Source organism: Ornithodoros turicata, chromosome 4 (assembly GCF_037126465.1).
Source record: "Ornithodoros turicata isolate Travis chromosome 4, ASM3712646v1, whole genome shotgun sequence".
NCBI classification, from domain to species: domain Eukaryota; kingdom Metazoa; phylum Arthropoda; class Arachnida; order Ixodida; family Argasidae; genus Ornithodoros; species Ornithodoros turicata.
This window is the reverse complement of record NC_088204.1, coordinates 46,584,520-46,601,739: the sequence shown is the minus strand read 5'-3', so window position 1 is coordinate 46,601,739 and position 17,220 is coordinate 46,584,520. Positions and strand designations below refer to the sequence as shown.

The 17,220-nt window shown below is 48.7% G+C and overlaps 1 protein-coding gene and 1 pseudogene across 1 annotated transcript in view; one reads left to right on the top strand and one right to left on the bottom strand.

Moving 5' to 3' along the window:
* LOC135392400 (scoloptoxin SSD14-like) overlaps positions 1 to 17,220 on the bottom strand; it is a 511,073-nt gene that overhangs the window by 149,151 nt on the left and 344,702 nt on the right. The window contains exon 10 of the mRNA XM_064623115.1: positions 16,591 to 16,831. Coding sequence (XP_064479185.1) covers positions 16,591 to 16,831 — 241 coding nt within the window. The remainder of the gene's footprint in view (positions 1 to 16,590; positions 16,832 to 17,220) is intronic.
* LOC135390499 (uncharacterized) lies at positions 5,043 to 6,366 on the top strand (annotated as a pseudogene).

The window sequence follows — 17,220 nt, the reverse complement described above, 5'->3', positions numbered from 1 at the left end:
CCACGAGTAACGGGAAATGCTACTAGCCAAATATATTCGGCCAAGATTGTCAACTAGCGACGACAGCATTGTTGCATTACTTTCCTGCTTTGTTTCCAAAGTTGCTGCTTTCTTAAATTCTGGTTTATTTTAGGAAATTGTCGACAGACGCATGTACACGGTGTGTAAGTGTCTGATCGTTCGTAAGTTGCCAAAGCAAAACGAGACACCCTAACGTGACCGCCACGCAGATAAAATACGTCAGCACAAGTAATCTAACCGACCCTCATGCTAACAGAAAGTGTCATCACACACAACGTCTACTAACACACCCGTATGAAATGGCTTGCTGTTCGCGTTACTCGTGGTGTAAGGTCAGTCACCGCGAAAGACGCCAAGCAAACAGAAAAGTTCATTTGCATGAAAATTTGCGGCCTAGCTATCAATACCCTTTGCATGACCTCCATTCTGAAGTGGTCTTTTTAGAACGGAAAGGAACGAATATGCTTACCGTCGTTTCTTCCGGAGCAGTCGGCAATGCGCTTTGCTGGACTTTCGACGGGCATAACATCGTTTCCTTGGGTTCGTACTTGGACACGGCATTTTCGTTCTTTTCTGGGCGCTGTCTACACACCCAACGGAGAATAATGAAACTCCTCAGCACGAAATTCAGCCAAACGGACACAATATAACCGTACGACCAACAAAACTACACGCGGCAGGAACCTGCGTATACGGAATCACGCACGGGGCCAACGTGTCGTAAGTCAGGGAGGTCAGAGAACCGCTACGTGATCACGTGATCAGCACATAGGAACCCGTGCCATCTCTCGGCAACCTCTTGCAGAGCGAAGCTGCCGCTGGTTTCAAACGCGTAAGGCAGATGGCGCTAGTGACCACATTTTATGCGTTTGTGTATTCAGGTGTGCGATTTTGAACCACGCTAGTTTATTTATTATTCTTTCATTTGCGATAAAACTTTGGACATCACTCCTGCTGATAATTATCCGCCCGCTGATCATGTTTTCAGCCGAGAATAAGTACAGAATAGCCTTTTGTGGCAAGTGTAAAAGTAGCGTTTTTTTCTTAAATTTGATAGGCAATAATCAATTAATGACGCTTTACGCGAGTAAAAACGTTCTTGACTTTCCTTTGCATACTGTGCAACGTCACTTTGAAAAAAGATTGACAGCGCTATCTCTTTTCGTGTTCGCATCATCCTTGACTGAAAAACACCAAAAATGGAAGATATGGTCGTCCTTCTCGCTTTGTAACGCCTCAGCTGATCATCACATAAAAACGAGTTCTTGGCTTAGCTTGCCCAAAGAACAAGTTTTCCAACGGTACCAACATATTTCACGTAAGTTGCCGAGAAGCCGTGTAACCTTTGACTGAAAATGACACTTTTCGGGTGATGAGTGGGACCGTAGCCTTAATGTCTGATGTGCTAATAATTTAGCAATTGAGGGTGCTAGCCAAAGTGACCTTTTTTAATTTCCATAACTTGAATGATGCTTTATACCCCTGCCACACGGTCACTTTCGATCCGCATTGAGCCAATGCTCATCGAGCTCAATGTGGATCCTGCGCTGCTACACGGACACGTTCGAGTAGGATCAAATTCCGATCCTGCTGTCATACCAGTCGGGGAGCAACTCCGATTCACGATTTCCCCGATTCTAGATGGCGCCACGGTCGCCGTCCTTATCACGCCATTCGCCTCCGACTCCGAAATAATCCCCATTGTGCATGCTTGACGTCGCGAGTTTAAGGCGGCACGCACCCTCTGCGCTGTTTGTTGAGAGGTAAAGCGTCGGACTTTGACACGAAAGGTCCGCAGTTCGATTCGAGACATTCACGACTTTTTGCTTGTCTCCTGTTGCTATATGAGTACTTTGTTATTTTTGTTTTGTTGTTATATATTTAAGGTACAATTATTGTTTCCACGAGTCACTGGCGTCTGTGCTGGCTGATTATGGACTTTTTAGTTTCTCTTCGTATTGTTTTACTAGTGCATACTTGCAGTATGCCGGCGTACAAGTGTGATCGGATAGTACGGATGGCAATATGGGCAGTATACACCCAGATGGTATTATAAACGAATGTTGCCAGCAGTGAGTCTGAGCACAAGGTGATTGCCAATTAAGAAATCAGGAAATGGCCAAGGAAAGGCAACTTCATATGCTATCAAAGCTCGCCCGAGATGTCGGTATCTCGGAGACTCTCAACTGGATGCACCAGCAGCTGTAAATTAGGCTATAAACACACGGCGCTTACAATGCCAATCAGGAAAATCTAGTGCTCGAAACAGAATTCATTTTTTTTTTTTTTTGCTGCACTCGCTTACATGCAATTCACCTTGATAATAACTCTATTATTCATGCAAAAATGACATTTTGGTATATATATTTCTGATAAGTATGCATTATCAAATATTTGAATTCATTTACAAGGCGTTGGTGCAAAATACTTTTCAAAATTTTCGTCGCAAGATAGACTTCTTATTATTACCCGGAAACTTCAGTAAGATATTTGAAAGACTCCTTTCCCTCATGTTCCCCCTTCTTTTTCTTTCGCATTACATCGGCTCAGGAAAATGATGTCAGTCGACAACCCCCAGTGACAGGGGACTCCCTTTCTTCTCGCCTTGTTGTGCCAGATTGCAAAACCGTACAAAGAAGGTGAATGGCGATAAAGGCTTCGGGTCGACACACAGCAAACCAACCAAGGAAGATACCGAAAGGTCGAGTGGCGAGGCCTCGCAGCGGGAGTCGCGATATTCCCAACATGCTTCCAACGAGGAGGCCACGATCAAGGTGCTGGGCTTGTCATATGATAGGACGAGCGTAGGTCATATCACTTTTCCGGTCAAATGAGCACTCATCTTGTCAACATCCCATCCTCCTACGAAACGCACTGTGCTCAAGGCGCTCTCCCTCATTTACGACCCTCTCGGCTACCTCGCACCCTTTATCGCGACCGTCAAGATCCTCTTTCAAAGTTTATGGCACCAGTCCTTGCTATGGGAGATAAGATGTCGCCTTCGCAACTGAAGTCAATGCGGTTTGGGAAAAATGGAAAGCTGAACTGTCGGTCATCGATGCCTTCCGCCTTGCCTCGTTGCGTTCTTCCGCAAAGCAACTCACTCTTCGATGTGCCACGGCCTACGACACCACAATCAACGTTCGCAGACTCTCCCCTAGCAGGCCCCCCTCCACGCAGCTGCTTTTAGCGAGAGCCCGTCTAGCACCATTGAAAGAAGTCTCGCTAACCCGTCTCGAACTACTCGCCTGCCTGCTGGCCAGGCGTCTTTATCGTCACGTCTCGACAGTAGAAACCATAAAAGCGGCTCCCGCTCACTTCTGGATGGACTCAACCGTAGGGTCTGAGGTTTTCCTGTTTTGCCCCCGAATTTACCCCCGAATCGCACATCTAGTGGTTCCGCACTGCCCCACTGCGCAACCTTGACGGGCGGTCACTCCAAGCTCTCCTGCTTGTGTATAATACGTCTTGGCAAGGAGGATCTCTACCACCTACCTGGAAGGAGGCATTGATTGTTCCCATCTTGAAACCAGGCAAGCGTCCAAATGCCCTGACGTCCTCTCGCCCTATGAGCCTGACAAGCTGTATGGGAAAACTGATGGAGAGAATGAATTTGCATCGCCTCGGCTGGTGGCTCGAAAAGCAAGGTATGTTCCCTCACGAAATGGCTGGATTTCTTTGAAACCGAAGCTCCATGGATCCCGTTTTCGACCTAGTCTCTACAGTCCAACATGCTGCTCATCGGCGGATCGTCGTACCGGTATTCCGGGACATCAAGAGCGCATACGACGCCGTCTCGCACATTTCTTCTCTTCGTTTGCGCTCTTTTGGGGTATCCGGTCGACTCTTCATCTCGCTCCAAGACTTCCTTACGGACCGAACTGTCGCTATCTGTACATTCGAAGGCCAAAGCCCTAAGCATCCTGTTCATCAAGGAGTCCCCCAAGGAAGCATTCTGAGTCCGACACTCTTTAATATGGTGATGGCCAGCCTACAATCGGTAATTCCTCGCTGTCCAAAGTGTCGTTTTCCGTGTATGCAGATAAAGTCGCCCTTTGGACAGTAGGAAAATCACGCCCAGCCATTCAGCGCCGCCTGCAGCTGGCTTTAAATAATGTATACAGGGTGTCCCAGAAAACGTGTCATTGAATTATAATAAAAAAACTACGCCACCTAGAATCATGCGGTCAACAGCATTTGTTCTTATTAGGTTTTTGCCACTCCTAATGTGAATGCCATGTACTCCAAGTTTAAATATGTAAATATTTGCGAACTGGACTCGGAAATTTGCCAAGTAAAGGTCACTTTTTTACCAGACCAATATGAAGAGCGTGCCGAATTCACTCAAATTCATGATAATTCACAATGATATTCACGAGCTATTCCATCGGAAAAAATAGCCGAATATCATGGTTTTCGGAGCACCGGACCATAGTGCGCGATGACTTTTTGAGCGCAATCGCTCGCATTGCGACGAAAGGAGGTTCCGAAGCCAGCCCACAGAGTGATAGTAGAAAAAGTAACAGTTCCTAAAATTGAGAGAGGGAAAGCATTATCCCAGCGAAAGTCAGACGTGATAAGCCGTGCCTGTTTTATCTCCTTCTGCGATGTCGGGGAGGGCTGGGTTTCCAAACTCCTTTCGTCGGACTGACAAAGATTGCGCTGAAAAATTAATCGTGCGCTATTCTGTGCGACCTCCGTAGAGCATGATGTTCGGCTATTTTTTCCGATGGGATAGCTCCTGAATATTCATGTCAATTATCATTAATTTGACTAAATTAGACACGCTCTTCACATTGGTGGGGTAAAAAAGTGACCTTTACTAGGCAAATTTCCGACTTAAGCTAGCAAAAATTGACATAATTAAACTTACGTTACACGACATTCACATGAGGAGGTGGCAAAAACCCAGTAAGAACAAATGCCATTGACCGCATGACTCTAGATGGTGTAGTTTTTTTATTATAATTCAATGACACGTTTTCTGGGACACCCTGTATATGTACCTCACGCACCTTGGGATGGACCTTTCACCTGAAAAGTGCGTCGAGCTCCCTTTCACACGCAAAGCTATGACAAATTTCGCTCTTTGGGCTGGTGCCAACAAGCTTGAGCCTGTACGTTTCCATCGCTTCCTTGGCATGGTAATCGACTCGGACCTGCGCTGGGCTCCCTACGTTACCCACCTTGAAACAACAGTGCAGCGATGGCTCCCTGCAATTCAACGTGTAGCGGTACCGTCATCATCATCGACCATCCCGTTCATCTCGAGCATAGCGCGCCGCTGCAGAATAAACAGTCGAGCTTCTGGCACGAACCCGAGCTTTTGTCTGCTCTTTGCCTCCTAGCCTCGACAATCTGGTGACCCGAACTTCTACGTTCGCCGACCTTGCGAAGCCGTGTCCCACAACGAACCCTCAGCCAGTTCAGTCCCACAGCCTTCGCTGTCCGCTGTTGCTGTCAAACTTCCGCAATACTTCGACCGAAACCCCGGGGTATGGTTCATCCAGGCGGAAGCCCAATTTAGCCTCGCCGGCGTCACACCCCCAGCAAACAAAATTCTACCACGTCATCTCTGCCCTTACTCCAACCGTAGCAGACGAGGTATATGACGTTCTAGCTAACCCGTCCCCTGCAACACCGTACGACCAACTCAAGAAAGCCCTCCTCCAGCGCACAACAGCTTCCAGTCGCTCCCGTTTACAACAGCTCCTCTCGGCCGAGGAGTGGGGAGATCGACGACCCACCCAGCTTTTACGACGCATGCGGCAATTGATCGGAGACAATTCTGCGTCCATGGACGACACTCTGCTCCGTGAGCTTTTTCTTCAACGCCTGCCACAAAATGTGCAGATGGTCCTGGCCACAGCTTCCAACATGACACTGGACCAATTGGCTACACTCGCTGACGCCGTTGTTGAGGTGGCGAGTCCATCTCCGGCCATAACCGCGGTGTCACTGCTTCCACCTGCTGTCCCCAGCCACAACAATGCTGCTTCGCAGAGCGCGCCAATCACCTCCCATTCTCAGGTTGACGACCTCTGCCGCGAATTTCGGAGCCTGGCGAGCATACTGCCGCTTCCCATGCACAGCCTCGTCACCCCCGCGCCTCCCGACGACGAAGACCAAGCAGTAGTCCACGTCGCCCTTCTAACGGCCGTTCGACCAGCAGAGAGCGGAGCCCAGTCTCGTCCATTTGCTGGTACCATCGTCGGTTCGGCGCAGACGCATACCACTGTCTCTTGCCGTGCTCATGGAATGCGGAAAACACTCCGGCGGACCATTAATGACGACAAATGGTCCAAGCCACTCATCCAGTCGCCTCTTCTACATCCGCGACCATAACTCCACCCGACGTTTCCTAGTTGATACTGGCGCAGAGGTCAGCGTTATTCCAGCGACCAGCACTGACCGTTGGCAATCCCCCCTGTACCACCTTACTGCCGTCAACGGTTCGAAGATCCCTGTATTCGCGCAGCGCTCTTTAACGCTCAACTTGGGTCTCCGGCGCGAATTCCGCTGGATGTTTCTGGTCGCCCACGTCAACCAACCAGTTTTGGGAGCGGACTTCTTGAACAACTACCACCTCTTGGTCGACATCCGCACTCGCAAGCTCATTGACTCCAATACTAACCTAGCTGTCACTGGCATACGTTCTTCCTTATCATCTTTACGTGTTGCCTTTTACCACGACACCAGCAATGCCGTCAGCGCCATTCTTAAGGACTTCCCCGAGCTCACTCGGCCACCCGACTGGTCGAAGCCAGTAATGCATCGTGTAGTCCATCACATCGAGACTAATGGACCACCTGTGTTTACTCGACCACACCGACTGCCCCCGGAAAAGCTGAAGATCGCTCGTGAAGAATTTAACCACATGCTTGACATGGGAATTATTTGTCCCTCTTCTAGCAGCTGGGCATCGGCGCTACACATGGTGCCGAAGAAGACAGGTGATTGGCGTCCCTCTGGGGATTATCGGGCTTTCAATCGAGTTACCATCCCCGACCAATACCCGGTGCCCCACGTCCACGGCTTTATAGCCTTCCTTCATGGCGCCACCATCTTTTCGAAGGTAGACCTAGTCCGGGCTTATCATCAGATACCCGTCGCTGAGGAGGATATACCCAAAACGACCATTACCACCCCATTTGGTCTATTTGAGTTTCTCAGGATGCCGTTTGGGCTGCGAAATGCCGCACACTCCTTTCAGCGCTTCATTGATTCGGTCATCCGTGGTCTACCTTTCGCGTATGCTTACATCGATGACATTCTTGTCGCCAGCTCATCCATCGAGGAACACGCCGATCACCTACGTGCACTGTTCTCCAGGCTTTCTGCCCATGGCATTATCATCAACGCCAGCAATAGTCAATTTGGCGCTCCGTCTCTTGAGTTCCTGGGCCACCATATCTCTTCTCAAGGCGTCAAGCCTCTTCCATCCAAAGTCCAGGTCATTTCCGATATTCCCCGTCCTGCTTCTCTCAGCAAGCTGCGCAATTTTTTCGGACTCTACCGGACTCTCTTAACGTCTACCGGCGATTTGTCCCACGCTGTGCTGAGATCATCCTGCCCCTCGAGAAGTTCCTCTCGACCAAATCGCAATCTTCTCGACCTCTCACTTGGACGGATGACGCCATAGCAGCTTTCGGCAACATCAAGCAGGCTTTAGCTCATGCCACGCTGCTCACCCACCCCCGCCCAGATGCGCCAACCTGTCTTATGGTGGACGCATCTTCAACCGCAGTTGGAGCCGTCCTGCAGCAGAACATGTCTGATGACCATACCGATTGGCAACCCATTGGCTTCTTTTCCCGGAAGTTCAGACCCCCATGAAACACGCTACAGCACTTTTGGCCGTGAGCTGCTTGCGATCTACCTGAGCACGAAGCATTTTCGCCATTTTCTTGAAGGACGAACTTTCACGATCTTCACTGATCACAAGCCGCTCGTCTACGCTTTCCAATCTCCGAGCACGAATCATTCATCAAGAGAGCTGCGGCACCTCTCATTCGTGTCTGAGTTTACAACGGACATCAGACACCTACCCGGCATTCGGAACCCTGTTGCTGACGCCCTCAGCCGTGTCAGTATTGCCGGACTGAACCGCGATTCGTCCGCACCGTTAACCTTTGCCGCCATTAGTGACCTGCAGCGCACGGACGATGAGTTCCAGTTTTACCGTCCTCTTCTCAGACCAGCCTTCAACTTCAAGACATTCCTCTCCCAGGCGTTGGAGGTACCATTTGCTGCGACTTGTCAACCGGCAGCCCACGCCCATTTCTTCCTCGGGCCGCTCGCCGACCCGTATTTGATCAGCTGCACTCCATGGCACACCCCGGGATCCGCGCCACCCAGAAGTTGATCTCTTCGCGGTATGTGTTGCCACGTATGCAAGCTGATATCAAGCGTTGGGTCCGTTCCTGCATACCATGCCAGCGATGCAAAGTTTCCAGGCACACCAAGACCGCACCAGCACAGTTCCTACCACCAGACTCTCGCTTTGACCATATCCACCTGGACATTGTCGGTCCCCTGCCTTCATCTAACGGCCATTGATACCTCTTCACAATGATCGATCGCTTTAGGCGCTGGCCCGAAGTCGTCTGTCTCCCCGACATCACAGCCGCCACCGGTTCCTTCCTACAAGCTTGGGTCGCCCACTTTGGCGTGCCCTCAGTCGTCACAACGGACTGCGGACGGCAATTTGAGTCCGCCCTTTTCACCTAACTGACAAACTTGCTTGGCACATCCCGTACAAGAACAACGGCTTACCACCCTGCAGCCAACGGGATGGCTGAGCGCTTACACCGCCGGATTAAAACAGCCCTAAAGTCTGTATCCCCCGCTTCCTGGACAGACACCCTCCCCCTCATCCTGCTGTCCCTTAGGGCCACAGTCAAGGAGAACCTGCAGTGCTCACCCGCCCAGATGGTTTACGGGACTACTTTACGCCTGCCTGGCGAATTCTTTGCGCATCCCTCGCCAATCGTCCATACCGACCCGACAACCTATCCTGAACGCCTGCGCACGGTCATGCAAGCCCTACCAGCCGTCCGACCCCGCTCACCTGCGCAGCCCTTCACCTATCGCCACCCCCTTCTTGAAACGGCTTCTCACGTCTTCATTCGCCATGACGCGCCCCGAAAGCCTTTGCAGCCCACATATGACGGTCCCTACAAGGTTCTGCAGCGGTCACCGAAACATTTCACGCTTCAGCTCGCTGGCCGCCAGGACACGGTATCTGTTGACAGGCTGAAGCCGGCCTTCATCGAAAGCCCCGTTGACGTGTCTCCTGCCACCACGCCTCCCAGTTTGCCTCCGCATCAATTTCTCCCAGAAGACACCACGCAGCCAGTTCGCCGTCGCCGTGTTCATTGGGCTCGTCCCCTCAGCACCACTCACCACTGATATCGCTTCGCTAGGGGGGGGGGGGGGGGGTCCATGTAGCGGCACCGTCATCATCATCGACCATCCCGTTCATCTCGAGCATAGCGCGCCGCCGCAGAATAAACAGTCGAGCTTCTGGCACGAACCCGAGCTCTTGTCTGCTCTTTGCCTCCTAGCCTCGACAAACGTATTTCTGGCTCAGGATGGGGCTGTGATTAGCGCTCCCTAGTCGCCGTTCACGCGGCTTTGGTGAGGGCGACTGTGCTTTACAGCCTTCCTATCAGGATAACAACAACATCATTAAATGCCCTTCGGACACTGTTTGCTCGAAGCCTTCGTCGCTGCCTTGGAGTTTCAAGAATGGCTGAAACACGGCAAGCCGTGGCTGAAGCTGGTGAACTCCCGGTTGAGGTCCTACGTGAACGTGAAACGGCTCGGCACTTCCTACGGTTTCATGCTGACATTCCCTGACACTCTTTTGACATTTCTGGACACCATCGGACTTCGATCGTTATTGTGAAGGGGCTCCTTTTTTATTCGTCACATTCCCACCTGCAATGGGGTAGAGTATTTCCTCTGGTGATGAACCTCCCCACTCTCCATCTCAAAATAAACTGGCTTTCAGAGTCCATCACAAAATAAAGTTGTTGTTCTTGCCCGACACCCGCTCCTCAGGAAAATTCGATATGGCCCTCAAAGCGACATCTATCGAGTAGCGCAGAGGACATGCAAGAGTATCAAAGGCTTCGTAGCTAAGAACGTAACGCCTCCGGAAGCCCCCTGGTCTCTGCCAGTACCACCGACATTCGTAAGCCTTCCGAAACTTCTGGAAAGAAGAGATCAGGTTCCCCCTCAAGTCCTTTGAGCCCATTTTTATGTTCTGGTAGACGAGAAGTTTCCTACATCTACAGCAGCATATACAGATGGCGCATCCAGAAACGGCAAGTCCAACTCGGCATTCCTCATACCATCCGCAGGCGTAGTGCAAGGACGACGCCTTTCACATCCAACCTCATCAACAGCTGCGATGCGAAATCTATGCCATCATTTTCTTCCTGCAGCACATAGTTGATTTTATCCCGCTCGAATTAGCAGTCTCCACTGATTCGAAATCAGCAATGCAAGCTATTGAAAATGCTGGCATACGAGGCTAATCCGCACCCCTAGTCACATATGTGTTAATGACTTACCACCATGTGTACGAAGCAGGCAACACACTGGTTCTCCAGTGGCTTCCAGCCCATTGTGGTGTGGTGGGGAACGAGTAGGCGGACAGCGCCGCAGAAGCGGTTCTGTCGTATAGGAAGCGGACCAGTATTGCATTGCTGCGAGGAGACCGTCGCTCCATTCTGCGACGCATCTGAAACTCGCAGCTAGCAAGGTCCACCCGTAGGTGTTTCACCTAAAAATGGCAACGCCTACAGTCCGTTTGTGGCCGGCTGGTCTATTCGTGTGGGCCCGACTGCAGCTACTGCAGTAGATATTATCGGGACGTCTTGGGCTACCGCGGATGTGTCTCCAAGTGGCAAACCCAGCCCTCGTGGCCGTCATGAAAAGACCGAGTCGTCATCTACCAAAAGCTACGGCGTGCGGGGCTACCTGAAGAGTTTGCTTTCGTACAGTGCGACAACCGGCAAGGTGCATTGTGCCATCTGTGCCCATGCACATCGCGAGGTAAGGATTCATACATTCCATTTGTAGAAGTGGTTGAAAGTGGAAAAAATCCGGGCATCTCTTCAGAAACCACGAAATTTAGCGCTTAATCGTGCAGCCTCTACGGCTTTGAGAGCTACGAGCATCCGTCGCTGTCGATTCCGAAACTATAGCGCCGTCTACCCCGCGTTCATCACTGACATGGTAAGAGCAGAAGAAATAACGCTCTCCAAACAGAAGAAATATCTGTATGTGTTCGTCATGCATGCCAGGTGTCTTTTCACAGGTTTTCTGGTTGAGCACGACCAGTCGCAGAGTGCAAGCGACCACGTGTAATCGCTGTCCCAGAAGATGTTTCCAAATTGTGACAGCGAAGGGCTACAGGTGTGGAAGAACGAAGACCACCGCGATGATCGCTGAAATGGGTGCGGCTGCACGAAATGCAGTGTGAAATGATGCGTCTTCGCAATTGCGGTTGACGGAAGCAACGATAGCGCCTCGCAGCTTCACCTTACTTAGTGGTTACTTATGCTAAGTAGCCACTTAGCAGCTTAGTGGCTACTTATGACATAGAGGAACTGCAATACAGTGGCAGTACTATTGCAATGCACAAGACGAATGTGCCCCCTCTCCACATTCGCATGCCGGCAGTCTCCCGAATTTTGAGTTTGTCAGGTTGGCAGGTATGCGACCAGGACGTTTGGATCATTTGGCGAATGAATGACCCATAAAGATTGCAGGGGGGGTCGTTTTTTCATAGGGTTAATTTACATTAGTCGAATATTTGTCATCTGAACAAAACGATGTTCAACTGACAAATATTGGACTGTGGTGTTATTAACCTAGCGTTACTATTTGGTCAATGGCCTTCTGTATGCCACTTAGAAGGCACTAAGCATGCAGGCATGATATCAAAAAGGTAATACATTCGACAGCCCCTTTGGACGCTCAGTATCTATTGAAATTTGTTCGTAAATTATTTGAACTTGATATTCTGCATTTTTGGACTTACGGTCAGCCTACGGGAATTGAAGGTGTATCATGAGGGAACATAAGTAACTGGAGTTTGATATTGCAATATTATTTCTAGCAGTTGATATGTGTTGTGATGTTATGAACGTTACTATCTAGTCATTGTCTAGCGCTTGATGAGCGCCGTACCAGCCTTGTCTTGTCGCAATGCTCTGCGAATGTAGTAGGGTGTATGTAGAGTGCATACGCTGGTGACGTTTGCAGTGTTTTAATGTCTTTACTTAAAATAAAGTTTTGTCAAAATGTGCTTCATGTGTGAGCTACTGCAGGTCAGTTTTACATGTACACGCCTTCGCGAAGCAGGACTCCGCCGTGTTGCGTGGCGAAGACCACATCAACGAAGTAAGGAACCAATTCAACGAATTGTTTTAGTGGGCGTCCATGAGAAATGTTGATTTCCAATTGATTTAATGAGACCCGACATGTTGTGTATTACAGACTGCGCCAATAGAAGGAATGAGGAACTGGCCTAATGCGTATCAATGAGAAACTGCATTGCAATTGATTTAATGGGATCCAACATGTTGCATTGCCGCCACTACAATAATGACAAGTCAGTTGCTGAAGGAACCATTGTAATGGGGACCAACGGTACATCATCACTTTCAAATTAAGTAATAATATATGATTAGGAAGAAGGCTGTACGTTCGTGTCGACGGTGAACTAATTCAAACAAATGGAATTCCAGAACACCAATCGTATAGAAAATATTGCAAGTGAAATTTGAATGAAAATTTTGAAATTAAAATTTATTCCGAATAAATCAACTGATGAGGTGAGCAGACAGCCGGTCGCGATGTCGCCAAGAGGGCGTGTTGTAATACATTTCCGTGCCGTACCACATAGTGGCTCGTGCGAGTTGAAAATAGTTCGCGTTAGTTCAAATGTTTGTGAACATATTATCGTCAAAACTACATATGCCGTGGTACCTTGGTATTACACCTCTTACTGTAAGCTATTGCTAAAGCGTTCCGTGCAAGATTCAGTGGATGTATGTCGACGCGTTCTCCGGAAGCGCTGGGACCACCACCAAGGGAATGAAACTCGCGAGTTCTCTTCCGGACTAAAGTGAGGCGCTGCGAGCTTTTCGCGTCATCAAACGTCATGAGACGTCAGAAATTTTACGTCGAGCGCGAATTCTCAATCGTCACGAGCCCATTGGCTCCTGAGGCCGCTCCCCCCGGTATGCCAGAGCTCATTGGTTGGTTTGAAATTATGAACTTTCCTTTGCGCGCTCAAGCCGGTGAGGTGACGCGTGAGGTGACATGTGAGGTGACACGTGAGGTGACATGTCGGCGACGCCGGAGCATCTCGCCGTAAAGTTTTGAAATGTGGTGGGAGCAGCAGGGACGCAAGCAAAGCATCTATGCTGTTACCGCTTTGGATGGTTTTTAGTGTCCTTCCCTAACATGTTGTCGATACCGACTCTGAAAAACTCGGTGCCTCATGGATACTTCTGCAAGTCAATTCAGTGGTAGATAAGTGGAACGCAGGTCTGCTTCGCTTGCTTGGTGCGACAACGATTCAAGAGGGATCAGTACTGCGTTTTCCCACTGCCCACTCGATGACAGGCAAGTCAGTTCCTATTCCATTCTGCCGTTTAGCATAGCATAGCACCACACCTGTGGCATATACGCAGCATTTTGGCAGGTAGAAGTTTTAGTTTTCACGTTTCTGATCCCTATATTTCTTGTTCAGGTATAAGCACTCAACTCATATCTGCTTCAGAAAAGCATCTGCATGGATACAGTAGAATGGGTAAGCCACTCAGAGCGGTTGGAGCATCACCTTTCGGTATCGCAGCTGCACAAGTTCCTTTATGACGGGTCAACCAGACGCCTACACATGCAGCAAAGGGATATGGACATGTTCTCTGTCATGCCGGATCTCTGAATGTGTGTGCCTGTGCAGCCAGTATAGTGTTGTTCTACTGTGAAATCTTCCACGTGAGACATCAGCTATCAGTGAATGCAAAGTTGCTTCGGCATTTCAGAAACATTGTTCATATCATGTTCGTGTTTGGCACGGCTATAGCAGACTGTAATTTGTGATTTGGAAACACCTATCCCGAAAAATAAAGCACTTTGTGTAACAGAAACAGCCAACGCTTCCGCATTTTGTTATTTATTTCACTCGACGCGAACGAAAATCCACAACCACCCAGAACCGCCAAAGCGGGGGAGAGGGAGAGAACAGATGAGAAAGGGAAAGCACCGGAAGCGTCACAGGTCACCCAGGGAGACACACACACACACACACACACACACACACACAAAGCAAAGCAAAAAGGTACTCAACCGTCGTCCAACGATTGACCCAACTCTAGAGGTCACGTGAGTTTTTCCCGACAATAGAAATATACTACACGTTCATCCCCCTGCCACCACAAACGGATTAATCAGTCTCTTACGAAACGTTGCAGCGTTAGCACGTGTGCCGTCGCTCACAAGCAGTTGGCGTCATTCGTGGTTGATTTCGAGGGTTTTATCCGTGTCTAAGGTAAGTAGCCGATTTGTCAAGCATTCCCGTTTTTCCAACGCCGTATGCATGTTTTTGCCCCTGCTCGCAGGCACTACGGTCGTTGATGGGAGGATCGTGGAATCAGTGTGTTGCCACCCGCGCTACGTGCAACGGTATGTAATATATTTCGACGCTCTCTTACGTTGACATCCTGCTGTTCCAGCACCTTTTGCATTATCTTTCGAAATGGTATTAGTTGAAGGTTACCCTCGTGCGACGCTGCTGGCATAGGGGCGTCGGCATTTGTCAGCATGTGGTCAAAACGGAATGTCAACGAAGCTGGATGGCATTAATTTTCACGCAAGAAAGGCAAGCTGGACGGGGCATTAGAAATCTCCTACGAAACACAGGAGAACATTATGCAATAGGGCTTTTTTTTTTCGTCGGCACTGTTCGGACACGGGGATGCATCTCTATGAACATATTCATTGTGGATTTATGTTGCGTATGTTGATGATGGACAGAATGCTTTCACAACATGTAAGTGCTCATTTAGGTTTCTATTCTGGTTATTTACTATGTCTTGCTAGCGATTTTCAACCACTTTGTGGATATTCGCTCTTATAGAAAACATAACAAATAACTTTCACCTTTGTATCTGCCATTTGCAATATTTCCACATCTACTGTATTGCTATATCTGTAAGAATAAATATTCACGCAGGAACAGTATTGTGCGTAATTCATTTTTACAGCGAAGACATGCTTTCTGATGCAATAGAATAGTCACTGCACATTCAAAAAGTGCATCGACAATGAGAATTTCAATGTGACTTTAATGGGAAAATCCTTGCTGCTGTACATCTGGCCAATGGGAAACTATAGGCTGGCCTCCAATGGGTGCGACCGAGCACAGTTCCACTTCGTTCCTATTGACATTGACAATGATTTCTCATTGAAACCCACTAAATTCTTGTTGTTTTCAATATGGTATTTGTCCAAAATTGTCGATTCGGAATGGCAAATCTTGGTCACCTCCAATGAGAATTGTCAATGTGATATCCACTTAAACTGAATGAGATTTTTAGTTGATTTTGAATTGGACTATTTCCAGCAGGGATCTTTCGCATGTCTTCGACGAGTCCAAATTTAACTCCAAGTTCATAGATGTGACTCTACTTGACTTGCAGCTGCCTTGGAAGAGTGTGACTCTTCGCCTTGAAGCGTTGCAGCGAGCTTGATTTGACACATCAGCGCTCGGACTACCTTGAACCTGATTTGGAGAGTGCTCAAGTACGGCAGCTTCCGGAAGCCACATAGCACTTAGAATATGGCCTTGTCTTGGCTTTACATGAGATGATGCGTCATCAATTTGTTTACAGGGCCTTTCCACATTGGTGCCAGACGACAGGTGTATTATAAGGCCTGGCGCTAAGAAATGTCGTGTTTTCATACTGCAAATCAAATTTTAAGAGCAATATTGTATGAAAATCTTGCTCCCAGACACAGGCTGCAACTTTACGAAGTAAGCCAGCGATAGAGTTCATGAAACACGCAAACCATCTTGAGCGAAGACAGGTCTGGGCGCAGACTTGCACAAGTCAAGATGCGGCTTCATGTCAAATCACATCTCTGAATTAAAGAATAATGTACACTCTACAATGGCACAGGCCAGACTAAGCCATATCGCCTTACTTCATTGCCACAAAGAGTTTGCTCGTGAAGTGGACCTAAATGCTGTAGCAAACGAATTTATCACACTAACAACTCTTATAGAAAACAGGTTTCAATCTGTAGATTAGGACGACGTTTTCACGTACCTACTAAAAATTATGCTCTAAGGGTGTGCTGGTTTCTGCACCTTCTTTCTTTATCACGTGTGTACAAAGGGTTTCGCGGCGATCTTGGCGTTACAGCTTTATTACCAACTATTCTTCTTGATTCCGTTCTTGTTACTTTATGGTAGGCAGAAGTGACTTAGCATTATAGGGTTGGGGAGTGGGTGATGAGTTTTCGTGCGACATCCGTGCGTACCTGCGTGAGTCCTGAGACGATTTTCGGACCTCCGGTACTTGATGCGACAGCCACGACGTTCCCAGAGGGGTCAGTGACGATGGTTGGCGCCATGTTGGATAGAGGTCGCTTTCCAGGGGATATCTTGTTGTTCGGGGTTTCCAGGTTTCCATCTAGATCGAATTGGTCCCGCAAGTAGAAGTTGTCGATCACGTTGTTCAGGATGATTCCCGTGGATTTCGATATCACTTGAGAGCCGAACCTGGATGACCAAATTATAGCTCTGCAACAGCCCCGTGTAACAACTGAATCTTTATTTGACAGACGAGCTTACAGTAAATTTCAGGTGCGAGTCTGCAGTCTGGTCTACATTGTTTATTAACCCGTGTCCTAGTCTTTTTGCTGCAGTGCTTTCACGATGTGCACGTACCAAACAAGGTTTGTGAATATCGCTTCTCCAATTTTGTGTCTATGCCTATTTCTTATGAACAATTCTGCACATTGAATATCACTCTGCTTTTGCCATCTAGGTTCCAGAAGAAAAGGCAATTATGACCACTTCTGTTGCCATTCTGTACTTCAGCACACGACACGTCACTAATGGGCTGAAGCGGGGTAGTTGGTACCCTCGCATAATGAAAAACTGGAGTA